We start from the raw sequence: 14,171 nt of genomic DNA on the forward strand, positions 1-14,171 counted from the left end.
TCCAAATGACTATTTTCATTCGTTTCACCCCTAGCAAAGATCTAGCCCTTGCTTAGGGTTGGCCAAATTACACTAATGATAACTTATTAATAATTAAATGTCCTTTCAGTGCCATGGGCTCTGTTTCTCCCAGCATGGAAAAAGTGCCAGCCTATGGGCACTGCTTCAAAGAAATATCAGCCTTTTCTCAGGAAATCCTTTTAAGCGATATGTACAGAACACCGAGTTTGTACACTGTATTTAGTGGTGTGGCGACAGAGGGCAGGACATCTTCCACACCTGCTCCAGTGGGCTCTGTTTCTCTGTGATCCCAGAGGAACTGCCAGGGGCAATTTTCCATTCTAGGCTTTTCTTTCACCTCTAAGACCCACCTATAAGCATAAATAAGCCAGTGAGCCAGGACTCTTATTTATTAGAATTTAACTTCTCATACATTGTTTAATTAGCCAAGCAAATCTAAGTGTATATCTTTAACTTTACAAAACAGCAGACAAAAAGAGATATAGGATTCTTAGGATAACCGCCTTTTACATTTTTTTCTTGTTTCTTGATCCCATCTATTTTACTGTTGGGCTCTTGCAGGTTTCTAAGGAAATTCCTATTCCAATGCCAGGTTTAACAGAATAGAAAAATACTTATTCTAAAATCAGACAGAGGGCAATAAGTATGTGACCAATGTCATTTATGAACCTAGATGCTGGCCATGGCAGAAGTAGCATCCCCAGCGGCAGCTCTCTCTTTCTCATCTCTCAAAGCTTCCTCATACCAGTATGGGAAGGAAGTGGGGTCAACCCCATTGACCTTGGAAAAAAACTTCAGGATTTTCATCTTGCTGGTTTCAGCATGGGCCCTTGGACCCCACCGGAATTCATAGCATGGAGGATCACTATTGGGCACCTGCTGGTACTCCAGATACTTTTCCTCCACCAAATCTTTGATGATGAGCTTCTTGGGCTCCCCGTAGATGAAATCCTTCTGCCCAGCACACACCCCAATCATATTTAGCACTTTCCAGATTCTTTCCTCAGTAGCACGGTTGCCCTCCATGAAGATCACACCCAGGATATATATCAGGAGGCCGGTCTTGGGCATGCTCTGGCCGTCATTCAGCATCCCATCGTAGGTGAGACCTAGTGTCTTCTGGAGCACATAGGAGTGGCTGGTTGGGTCCACTTCCTTTGCTTCAATGCCGAAGACAATCTCCATGCATTCACAGGCTTTGCTGAAGATCCCAGGGAAGTGATCCTCATGCTCTTTCATGACATTCTCCAGTATTTCTGCCTTTGTGATGGGCTCCTTTGTTACATATTTGACCCTCATCAACTGTACCAATTGAGCCAACTTCTTGTTTAGCACATCATCGAGCAAGAACATGAGAGCCTGGAAGCTGCTTGGACTCTCTTCTTGGCTGCTGCCCTCATTTGATTTGCTCAGTGGAATGGCTTCGATGGTAGTAGAGAAGGAGCCGGCACCCTGAGAACTCTGGGGAACACTCTGTGCCCCAGCAGTAGGCACAACCTCTGGGGTGCCTTGGATCAAAGAAGAGAGCAAGGAGGCGGTGGCCTTCTTCTCCTCAGCTACAGGAACCTGTGAACCCACCAGGCCCTGAGCCTCTTTTTCAGCCTGAAGGCCTACTTCAAGCTTGTGGCTCTGACTCTTCTGACTGTGAGGCATGGTGATGCTGTTGAGGGTGGCAGGCAGAGGCGTAGGCAGGAGGTGGTGATTAGAGCTAATTGATCTGAGGAAGAGAGGAAGAGTGTGAGAAACTCAACCCTGTCAGCTCTGACCAAGGCTATCTTAACAGATCTTTCCTTAGATAGTGCTTGGGGTAGGGGTTTGGTCTCCTGTCTTCCTGACTGATCTGTGCCCTAAGAATCCCAAGAAACCTCCTCAGGGTGTAACCAGCCGGCTTAGCCTGCAGATTCCAGGCAAGACAGCAGAGTGTGCAAGGTTGGGCACGGTGGTGTCCCCTCTGTTCTGGTGTGGCAGACATTCAGGGACATCACCTTGACTGACCCCTGGCCCTGTCTGGGCTTCTTCTGCTCAGCTTACCTGAGGACACACATTTCAGACCATGGCCCTCACCCCCAGGATGATGTGAATCCCTATAAGAGGAGCTAAGGGACGCCTCAGGCTGCAGCTGCCATTACAGTCCTGCCCCCAACTCAGAGCGCTGACAGGATGGGGAAGGCCAGACTTTGTGATGTCCTCACTGTTCCAAGGTGGATGGTCCCATCAATGCCCACTGAGAGGCCTCATCTTTCTCCTGTCCAGGCAGGCCTGCACCCACCCCTCTGCTGCTCTGAGACAAAACTCTCAGAACAAGAGTTCACATTCCTCAGACCAAGAGGAGGAAGTGAGGGAGGTGCCACATTTGGCCACACCTGCCCAGGGCCTCCCTGGGGTGACATAAGAGCTGGATTAACTCTGGGGAGCCAACTCTCCTGTAATAGGGGGTTCATGGGAGTCCTTATGTTGAGACTTGTAACTCCTCCCTCTGCTGACATGAGGTAACCCTCCTGAAACTAAGGTCTCACTTCCCTAAGATAGCAGAGGAGAAAGTGAAGGGGCACCACACTCAACCACATACCCTGGGTCCCTGATGGCTGAGACCAGGGGCAGGGAGGCATGGGCCCCACCTGTTCTTCAGTAGTGGGTCCACTCCTCCAGTAAACCCCTGGCAGAGCCTGAGACTCATCCCTCTGCTGCACTGAGCTTTGCAAAACCAGCAGATGGGGGGGGTGCATTCTTCCCCTTCTCACCTGCAGCTGCACCCTTGAGGCCAAGGCTCTGCCTCCCAGAGACCAGACAAGGGAGCGGAGCTGGGGTAGCGGGGTGGGCAGCACAGGGCACTGAAGCAACCCTATTTGGGAGTCTACTGCGGCTGATGGCAGGAGTGGGACGAGGCCAGAGATCCATCTCTCCACAGCGGAAGGGCTTCCCTCTCCTACCTTCGGAGTCCTTGTCTCCACTCCTGCTAGGGCTGGGGCTCCTCCCTCTGCTGACCAGAGGGTGAACCTCTCAGACCACGGCAGCCACCTCACAGGGACTACTGAAAAGGCCAGAGGCCAAGAATCTGCCAGACAGGCCTGTGGGGTCTCTGGGGCTGGCAGCAGGGACAGGGCAGTGTCTGCACAACCCTGTCTGTGTCGGGGTTCCTGTCGGGTAGAAACACTCCTTTCCTCGGACTAGAGAGGGCTTCTGTGGGGCGAAGGCCACCATGTCTGAGCCGCTGGGGAGTAGGGAGGTGTCGGGAGGATGGAGGCGCCTCCCTGAGCCTCTGACGGTAGAGAAGAGTAGGTCTCTCTGGGTCTCCTTGACCTCTCAGCCCACCTGGAGCCCACCGTTCCCTCATCCTGCAACCACCATCGCCCTGAGGTGCCAGAGACAGAAGTCAGAAGACAAAGGGATGCAGCACTCCCTAGGCCCGGGAGCTAGGGCATCATGGGCCCCTGGGTCCCCATGGAGTTCCTCTCAGCCTCACAGGGCAGGATCCTCCGCATCCTTACCTCCACATCTCCCACCGACAATGCCACTGTGCCTCAGTTCCCTGGGGTGGAAGTTGAGACACATCCAGAACCCTTGCCTGAGGTCTCCCAGGGACGAAGGCAGGGGCAGAGCATGCCAGAGCCAGGGGCTGAGCGGGCCTGCTCTCCTCACTCTGAATACTCACTTTGAATCCAACCAACCTCTGGCAGGGCCTGGACTTCTTCCTCTGCTGCCCCTCAGAGGCACCTTGCTGGGAAAACCCCGCAGGTTTCACCTTGACTGTGGCACTCTGTGAGCGCCCTGCCTGGGTCCACCTGATGCCTCACCCTTCAGATAAGGAGCCTTCCCTCCCCAAGAAGGGAGGAAAGGGGAGCCTCCACCTGACAGACTTGTGTGGGGGTTCATCAGAGCTGATTGCAGGGTCAGGGGGCTCTGCATGGCTCCCTGTGTGTTCTGGGTTGGGGTCACCCTCATCTTCTCCTAGGCCTGCATCCCCTGCCTTCAGAAGGCCCTTCTCGCCCAAGATGCCCATTGCAGAAATGAAATGGGTAGGGTGGTGGCACCTGTTCCTGACATTCCTGCTTGGGGTCTTGGGTATGTTTCTGTGGGAACCCTCTGTTTGGGATGGGCAGATAATTCAGCCCTCCATAAGGGTACTGGCAGGGTCTGGGAGTCCTTCCTTGGTTGACCTGAGTGCTCCCCTCAGATCAAAGCCCTCACCTCCATGTAAATGTATCTCTTTTGCTGGTGGAAATCAAGAGTCTGCCACATCTGACTATCTCCCAAGGTCTCCCAAGGCTAACAGCTGGGGTAGGATGGGCCTGGGGACCAGTTTTTTTTTCTGTGGTGGGAGTTTTTAGTCCTCTCTTAGGATCATCACCTTGACTCCTATCACTAAGTTAGCCTTCTCCCTCTGTGGGCCAGAGTCTGTCCATATCAAATCAACTGTGGAAGACAGCCCACCCAAGCCTGTCATCCTGGAACAACTTTACTGAATTTGTTCATTATTTCTAACAGTTTTGTTGTTGCTGCTGAGGTTTTACAGTTTTCTGTGTATATGATTATATCATTTCAACTTGAAGAACTGCCTTTACTATTTCTTGTAAGGCAGGTCTAGTGGTGATGAGCTCCCTCACCTTTTTTGGTCTGAAAAAGTCTATATTGCTTCTTCATTTCTGAAGGAGAGCTTTGCCAGGTGTAGAATACATGTGAATGTATTTCATTATTTCCCTTTTAATGTCCATGGAATCAGAAGTGATGCTTCCTATTTCATTTCTGATATTTGTAATTCTGTCTTCTTTTCTCTTGGCTAGCCCAACTAGAAGTTTATTAATTTTATTGATCTTTCCAAAAAACCAATTTTGTGTTTCCTTGATGTTCTCTATTGTTTTCCTGTTTTCAATTTCATTGATTTTTTTTACTCTATTTTTCTCTCTGCTTTCTTTACAGTTTTGTTAAGTTATACTTCCATTTTTATTTAGGTTAAAATATATATTTTAAATCTCTTTGGGCTTTTTTCTTTAACTTACAAATTATTTAGAAGTATGTTATTTCATTTCTAAATATTTCAGAGATACTCTAACTACCTTCTTGTTACTGATTTTCAGTTTAATTCCATTGCGGTTTGTGAACAAACTTAGTATAATTTCTATTCTTTTAGCTATGTTTAATGGTTCTGAATTTGTTCTATCTTGATAAATGTTTTATGTCACTTGAGAGTAATATGTATTCTGTTGTTGTTGGATGGAGTATTTTATAAATGTCAAGTAGATCGAGTTGATTGATAGTGCTCTTCAAGTCACCTGTTTTTCTACTGATTTTCTGCCTTTTTGATCTATCAATTACTTCCAGAGTGGTAGTGAAGTCTCCAAATAAAACAGTAGATTTGCCTATTTCTCCATTCATCTCTATCAGATTTTGCTTCACATATTCTGATACTTTGTTTTTAGTTGCATATGCATTTAACATTTCTATATTTTCTTACAGAATTGACTTATTTTTCACTATGTTATGCCTCTCTGTATCCCTAATGATTTCCTTGTCCTAGAGTCAAAAACAAAAACCAAACAAAAAAAAATTTTTCCATATCTTTACTTTTAGCCTACCTGAATCTTCATCTTTAAAATGAATTTCTTGTAGACAAAATGTGATTGGATATTGTTTTATATCACTTTGTCTATCTGTGTCTTTTAACTTGTATATATAGATCATTCACATTTAAAGTGATTGTTGATATAGTTGGATTAATGTTTACTATTAATATATTTGTAACTGTTTTCTATTTGTTTCATTTATTCTACATTTTCCTCCACTTTTTATGCCTTCTCTGCTTTTATTTGATTATTTAATATGATTCCACTTCATCCCCTCTTTTAATTGATCTATATCTTACTTCTGCTTCATTGACTACAGTAAAGCCTTTGACTGTGTGGATCACAACAAACTGGAAAATTCTTCAAGAGATGGGAATACCAGACCACCTTACTTGCCTCCTGTGAAACCTGTTTGCAGGTCAAGAAGAAGCAGACAGAACTGGGCATGGAGCAACGGACTGGTTTCAAATTGGGAAAGGAATACATCAAGGCTGTATATTGTCACCCTGCTTATTTAGCTTATATACAGAGTACATCATGTGAAAAGCCAGGCTGGATGAAGCACAAGCTGGAATCAAGACTGCTGGGAGAAATATCAATAACCTCAGATATGCAGATGACACCATCCTTATGGCAGAAAGTGAAGAAGAACTAAAGAGCCTCTTAATGAAGGTGAAATAGGAGAGTGAAAAAGCTGGCTTAAAATTCAACATTCAGGACAGTCCTAAGATGGCAGAGGAACAGGACCAGGAGACCATTTTCTCCCCCACAAATTCATCGAAAGATCATTTGAACACTGAGCAAATTCCACAAAACAACTTCTGAACTGGCAGAGGACACCAGGCACCCAGAAAGGCAGCCCATTCTCATTGAAAGGAGGTAGGATAAAATATAAAAGATAAAAAGAGAGACAAAAGAGTTAGGGGTGGAGACCCATTCCAGGAAGGAAGTCATGAAGGAGAAGTTTCCAAGCACCAGGAAACTCTCTCACCGGAGGGTCTGTGGGGGAGTTTTGGAATCCCAGAGGGCAACATGATCGGGAGGAAAAAAAACAAAAAAACACCCTACAGATTAGGCATCTAACAGCACCTCCCAGAGAAAAAGTAGCCCAGATGCTGGCATCCACCAGCAGCGAGCGGGGGCTGAACAGCGAGGCGTGGCTGCATGCTTAGGGTAAGGACCGGGCCTGATTGCCCTGAGGACAATCTGAGGGAGCTAACATGAGATAGCAACCCAAACTGTGGGATTGCCAGAGAGAGAGATAGAAAGAGAGAGAGAACTTTCCTGCAAAAAGCTCTAAGGCACAGCTTGGCCCGTTCACAGAACAAAGGATTGAGTGAACACCAGAGGAGAGCTAGCCAACTGCAGACCAGTCCCTCCCCTGCTGGAGGCAGGGAGGCAGGTGGGCAACAGCCAGACCCAGAAAGTGAGGGGCAATCTCGGCCCCAGAGATGGCATCCTCCACTAAACTGTGAGCAGGCTCCCAGTTGCTAACCAAGTTTTCCTGGGATCCTGGATGGTTGACATCTGCCAGGAGGTTCACAGTCAGAGATCAGTTTCCCATGGCACACCTGAGACGGTGTTCTCACTGTGCACCCAGGAAACCGAGGGGTTGGGACCGGGGAGGTGATAAGACGCACAGCCCACCTGGGAGAGTGCGCTCACCAAGCACCTGGACGCCTGAGCTGCTCAGACCTGGGAAGGGCACAAAACGCAGGCCTAACCAAGTCTGTGCCTTTGTGGAGTACCTGAAAACCTGAACCTGAGCGGCTTAGACCTGGGAAGTGCATGCAACCCAGGGCCCACTTTAGATGGTTCCCCTGCAGAGCAACCTGGAGCCTGAGCAGTGTAGACCGGGAAAGCACACATGCCATGAGCTGGGGCAAACCGAGTGTGGTCCATACACTATGAGCTCTCCCCACACACAGTGTTCCTCCCTCCCCACAGCACACCTGAACAAGTGAGACTAAATAAGTGACCACCCTCACCCCCTTGTGTCAGGGTGGATATTAGACACTGAAGAGACTTGCAAACAGAGGAAGCTAAAATAAACAAAGAACAGGGAACTGCTTTGGAAGTGATAGGTGCAACAGATTAAAACCCTGTAGTTGGCATTGACTACATTGGAAGGGGCCTATAGACCTTGAGAAGTATAAGCTGGAACAAGGAACTATCTGAAACTAAAGTGACCCCACACTGTCCTCAACAGCTCCAGAGAAATTCCTAGATATATTTTACTATTATCATTTCTTAATTTTTAATTTTTTTAATTTTAAAGTTCTTTATTATTCCTTTAATTTTTGTTTTTATAACTATTACCTTGCAAAAAAGACCCCATTTTTAAAGCAAATTTGATACATTTTTTTAAATAATTTTTATGATTTTTCTAATATTGTATTTTTGAGAGTCTAACCTCTACTCTAGATTTTTAATCTTTGCTTTTTGGTATTTGTTATCAATTCTGTACCTTTAAGAATCCAATCTTTGGTACCCATTTTTACTTAGGAGCGTGATTACTGGCTTGATTGTTCTCTCTTCTCTTGACTCTCTTTTTTCTCCCCCAAGTCACTTCTATCTCCTCCCTCCCCCTTCTCTTCTCTACCAAACTCTATGAATCTCTTTGGGTGTTCCAGGCTGTGAAGAACATTTAGGGAACTGATTACTGGCTAGATCTGTCTCTCTCCTTTTGACCCCCCCTCTTCTCCTCCTGGTCACCTCTATCTCCCTCCTCCCTCTTCTCTTCTCCACGTAACTCTGTGAACCTCTCTCTGGGTGTCCCTCACTGTGGGGAATCTTTTCACCATTAACCTAGATGTTTTATCATCAGTGCTGTATAGATGGAGAAGTCTAGAGACTACTGTAAGAATAAGACTGAAAGCCAGAGGCAGGAGGCTTAAATCCAAAACTTGAGAACACCAGAAAACTGCTGACTCCAGGGAACATTAATCGACAAGAGCTCATCCAAAAGCCTCCATACCTACACAAAAACCAAGCTCCACCCAAGAGCCAACAAGTTTCAGAGCAAGATATACCAAGCTAATTCTCCAACAACACAGGAACATAACCTTGAGCATTAAAATACAGGCGGCCATAAGTCACACCAAACCCATAGATACCTCAAAACTCACTACTAAACACTTCATTGAACTCCAGGGAGAAGAGATCCAGCTCCTCACACCAGAACACTGACACAAGCTTCCCTAACCAGGAAACCTTGACAAGCCACTCGTTCAACCCCACCCACAGGGAGGAACCTCCATAATAAAGAGGAACCACAAACTTCCAGCATAAAGAAAGGCCACCAAAAACACAGCAACCTAAACAAGATGAAAAGGAAGAGAAATATTCAGCAGGTAAGTTCAAGTTCGAGTTCAGTCGCTCAGTCGTGTCTGACGTTTTGTGACCCCATGAATCACAGCACGCCAGGCCTCCCTGTCCATCACCAACTCCCGGAGTTCACTCAAACTCATGTCCATCGAGTCGGTGAACTGAACTGAACTGAACTGAACCTAGTTACCATACTGTATATTATATTACCAAAACTTGTTCCTCTTATAATTGAAAGTTTGTATTCTTTGACCACCTTCACCCATTTCCACATCCCCCTTCCCCACCCTACCCCAGCAACCATCAATCTGTATTCTGTTTCTTTGAGTTCATTTTTTTTTTCAGATTCTACATGTAAGTGAGATCACATATTATTTCTTTTTCTCCATGAAATGTATCAAATATGTTTTTTTAATTAACAGTTTCCATAGTTTATAATATTAAATATTTTTCATTCATTTACATTTACCTTCAAATAACACAAAGCTGCTTCACATATAATGTATGCATTTTATTAAAGAGCATTCCCAATTCCTTCCACCCATTCCTTATGACATTGCTATTATATTCATATTTTATGTATATGTTATAATCACCCAGTACATTGTTAGTAGGCAGTTATCAGAGCATTTAAGAATAGGAAAAATAAATCATTTTATTTCTTTTCCCTTTTCTCATGCTCTTCCTTTCTTTATGTAGATCTAAGGTTTTGATCTGTATTATTTTCCCTTCTGTTCAAGGGAACTTTTAACATTATTTTTTTTGCAAAATGCATGTATGGGCAATGAATTCCCTCAGTTTCTTGTTTGTGTGAGAAAGTTTATCTTCTCTTCACTGTTGAAGAACAATTTTGCTGGATATAGAATTCTAGCTTGGTGAATTTATTTTTTTTCAATACATTAAATATTTCATTTCACATTCTTTTCTGCATAGGTTCTGATGAGATGTCCACTATAATTCTTGTATCTGTGTATTAGTTTCCTAGAGTTGCCAAATTACCACAAACTGAGTGCCTTAGAACAAAATTATTTTTTCACTGTCCTGGAGGCCAGAAGTCTGAAACCAAGGTATTGGCAGGACTGCTCTTTTCCCCAAGGCTCTGGGGCAGAATGCTTCCTTGCTTTTTTTTGTCATCTGGTGGCTCTAACCTTTGAATTGGGTCATGACTCCAATCTCTGCCTCTATTTTTTCCTGACCTTTTCTTTTAGTTATCTCCTTTGTGTATTCTGTATCTTTTCTTATTTTTACAAAGACATTTGTCATTTGGTTTAGGGCCCATCCAGATAACCCAGGATGATCTCATCTTGAGATTCTTCACTTAATTACATTTGCAAAGAACGTTTTATCCAAATAAAGTCACACTGACAGCTACTGGGGGTTAGGAGTGACACATCTTTTGTGGGACCACAGTTCAATCTACTAAAACCTCTTTCTCTATAGATAAGTTGTTTTACCCCTCATTATCAGTTATTTAGATCTTCATTAGTTTATATCCACAGTGATATTTAGTTTTTGGTATATAGTTTTTATATACCTTTTGTCAGATTTATAAATATGTATTTCATATTTCCTGATAACTACTTTAAAATCACTATTTTTCATGTAAGTTGGTAATTATTCATTGCCAGTATGTAAAAATAAAATTTATTTTTGTATATAGACTTTGTATACTGCAACATACTGAATTCAAATACTGGATTTTGAAGCCTTTAAAAAAAAAGATTGATAAAGTATTTTATATACACTATCTTGGAGTCTGAATAATTTTTACATCTCTCTTTCTGATCTGAAGGCCTTTTCCCCCTCGTGTTGCACTGGATTGAACCTTCAGTATGAAGGTGAACAGTGCTTCCCTGCTCTGGGTGAGCACATCAGTTTTAGATAGTAGTTCCTGAATGCAAACACCCAAGAACAAATTTCAGCATGTGAATATTTGCCACCTCACCACCTGCAGTGAAAAAACCTAAGCCTAGGTAACACTTTTTGAGTTGAACATAACCCCCTAGATTTAAAACAAGAGTAGGATACTTAGTAAGGCAAATTTAATTCACAAAAGCCTTGAGAGAATGAAGGCAGTGATTTCAGGCTAGAAACAGAGAACTGAGAAAAACTACGTGACATTGTGAAAATGAGGAAGAATGGAAAAGTTGCATATAAGGGAAATTTGTAGGGAGAAAGCGAGCCAATTCACATATCTGCTGAGACTTATATATTAAATATAGTCACATTACATTGGAGGGATTTTAGATAAGACATCCAAAATAATAGGTCATGCATGGTGAAGGGTGGGAGAGAAAGAACAGAATGAGCCACTGAGTAGAGTGGCTGTGATGAAAGGCTCAAAGAAGACACTTTTTCAGGCATGTCAACTGTCAGAACTGATTGTGGGAATGAGGAAAAGTGAAAGTTCATTTTGGGAAGGCTCTTTAGAAGTGCTAAAAATAAGTGTTCCCATTCTACAATTAGAGTGTTTTGTCTTACAGGGTCCCCTTAAACCCCCACACTGAGGTATCAAGAGTGGTGCTTTTTAATGTTGAAGCCACCCCAGAGTTACTACTGCTAGGGAAATTCCTTGCTGACTAAAGAAAGCCTAAGATGTTCTTCATTGTCTTGGGATCGATATATAGGGAAGTAACAAAAAGTGTTCAAGCATTCAGAGAACTGAAACCTTTGCCATTTGGCTCTGGTGAAATATATAATCAGTTTTAGCATGCACCTGAAAAGGCAGAACTGAAACATTCATGAATCACCATTCCAAAGTTTTCATAAGTTTAAAATCTAAGCATTCTATCTTACTGAATTAGCAAAGTCTTTAGTACTTCTTCAAATAAGATAGCCTAACATAGTTATATCAAGCTGAGAAACATGCTTAACAGTGGGAACCACATTAATTAAATAAAGCTTAGAAGAATTTACTATAAAAATGATGCTCTCACCTTGTGATGTTTTTATGAAATTCAGACATGCTTCAAATACAAAATAAAACTCTAAACATACATAAACATACATAACCTGTATGTAAACCTACATAACTTTTCTATTCACACCCTCCAAGTTTACCACTGTGAACGATTTCTGTATATTCGTCCAGAGAATTTAGCTTGAACATTCTTCCATGTTTTAATTTGCACCATCACTTTATTTTCATTGACTGAATAATATGGATCTTTAGGATTTTTTCAGTTTCTTATATTACAGATAATATGACAATAAACACCCTTCCATCCTAGTGTACTTTACATAATGGTTTTTGTAGGATACGTTGCCATAAATGAAATCGCTCAATCAAAAACTTATGCACTGACTTCCCTGGTGGCCCAGTGGTTAAGAATCCGCCTGCCAGTGCAGGGGACATGGGTTTGAGCCCTGGTCCTGGAAGATTCCACCTGCTGCAGGACAACTAAGCCCCTGTGCCACAACTACTGAGCCTGCTCGCTGTGGAGCCTGTGCTCTGCAACAAGAGAAGCCACTGCAATAAGAAGCCTGTGCACCACGATGAAGAGTAGCCCCCATTCTCTGCAACTAGAGAAAGCCTGCTTGCAGCCACAAAGACTAACTTATAAATTAATTAATTAATTAAAAAACCAAAAAAGTATGTACACAATAAACTTTATAATGTATATACACTTTACAGTTTGTTAGTTACTGTCATTTTTTCCTATAAAATAGTGTCAATTTCTATTCTCACAGTGTTCAAAAACACTTGTTTCCCTTACATTCTTGCCAACACATTTTAATTTTTGCCAATATGACTGGAGAAATAACTTAGAGTTTTAATTGCCTTTTACAATTATTAGTAAAGATTGTTTTAAATGTACATTGGACAGTTTTATTTCTTATTCCTTAAAGTGTTTGTTTCTTGTCTTTGTGGACCTGTAGTTCTTAATATAACATCAACAATGATAGGTAACATCTTTAGAGCACCTGACAATGTGCCAGGAATACTTTAAGTGCTTTATATATTTATTATTTTATTCTTCAAGAAAACCCAAAAGGGAAGGCCATACATTATCTCTATTCATTTGACAACATAACTGAAGTACAGAATGGTGAAGTAACCTGCCCAAGGTCATATAGTAAGTGGCTGCACTGGAATTTGAGCCCTGGGAGTTTGACCCACAACTTACTCTCATAATTGGAATTACATTGAATTTGTAGGTTAATTTGGCAAGAATTGGTATCCTTACTCTGTTTATTTGTGGCTTTCCTGGGTCCCTGTTGCTGTGCATGGCCTTTCTCTAGTTGTGGTGAGTGGGGACTGCTCTCTAGTTGTGGTGCTTCTCATTGCAGCGCTTCTCTTGTGGAACACAGGCTCTAGGGTGTGCTGGCTTCAGTAGTTGAGGTGCAGCGTCTTAGTTACCCCATGGTATGTGGAATCTTCCCGGACCGGGGATCAAACCTGTGTCCCCTGCATTGGCAGCTGGGTTCTTATCCACTGCACCACCAGGGAACTCCAATATCCTTACTCTTTTCAGTCTTCCCATGACCACTTATTCATGTTCTCCATTTTTTTAGATTTTTAAGGTAACTTTCAATTAAAATTTTTATAATTTTATATGTAATGGTCTTGCACAACTCTCATTGAACTATTTCTAGGTATCTAAGATTTTTGTTGCCAGTATAAATGATACTCAAACATTTGATTGCATTTATAACTGTTGCTAGTGTGTAGAAATATCAATAAATTTTTTTTTTACATCAACACCACTTTCAGCAGTGTATCTGAACCCCCTTATTAGTTCCAAAATTTTTTGACTCTGTTCTCTTGGTTTTCTATGTAGGTAAACTTGTCTTGATTAATACTAGTCCTATTTTCTTCCTTTCCAAATCTAATAACTTGTTTCTTTGTTGTTGTTTTACAGTGTTAGGAACTCTAGTGCAGTGTTGAATAGGTAGGATGCCAGTCCATTTCTTAATAGTTAGACGCGTATAGATTCACAAGGAACATAGCCATGTTAAAAGTATGCTGAGGGCAGACTTCCTAGTGGTTCAGTGGTTAAGACACTGCAGCGGGCAGGAGTTGGAACCCTGATCAGGGAATTCCTGCATGCGGTGTGGTGTGGCCAAAAAAAAAAAGGTATGGTGAAGGCTTGCAGTTAATATATCTGCTACCAGTTATATAACATTAGTATGTTTAAGTTACTATTCTAAGTTCTTTATATGTGTTAGTTCATTAAATCCACCTAAAATTCTGTGAGGCAGAGACTAGTATTACCTTTATTCTGTTGTTGAGGAATCTAAGGCCCAGGGAGAATATGTGAC

At 42.8% G+C, this 14,171-nt stretch overlaps 1 protein-coding gene across 2 annotated transcripts in view; it reads right to left on the reverse strand.

Moving 5' to 3' along the window:
- Positions 1 to 395: 395 nt before the first annotated feature.
- Positions 396 to 14,171, reverse strand: part of LOC102394334 (putative MAGE domain-containing protein MAGEA13P) — a 192,009-nt gene continuing 178,233 nt past the window's right edge. For both annotated transcript variants that reach the window (XM_044937102.1, XM_006073703.3), the window contains exon 2: positions 396 to 1,738. In XM_044937102.1, coding sequence (XP_044793037.1) covers positions 691 to 1,674 — 984 coding nt within the window. In that variant the 5' untranslated portion in view covers positions 1,675 to 1,738 and the 3' untranslated portion in view covers positions 396 to 690. The remainder of the gene's footprint in view (positions 1,739 to 14,171) is intronic.

This window comes from Bubalus bubalis, chromosome X (genome assembly GCF_019923935.1).
Source record: "Bubalus bubalis isolate 160015118507 breed Murrah chromosome X, NDDB_SH_1, whole genome shotgun sequence".
NCBI classification, from domain to species: domain Eukaryota; kingdom Metazoa; phylum Chordata; class Mammalia; order Artiodactyla; family Bovidae; genus Bubalus; species Bubalus bubalis.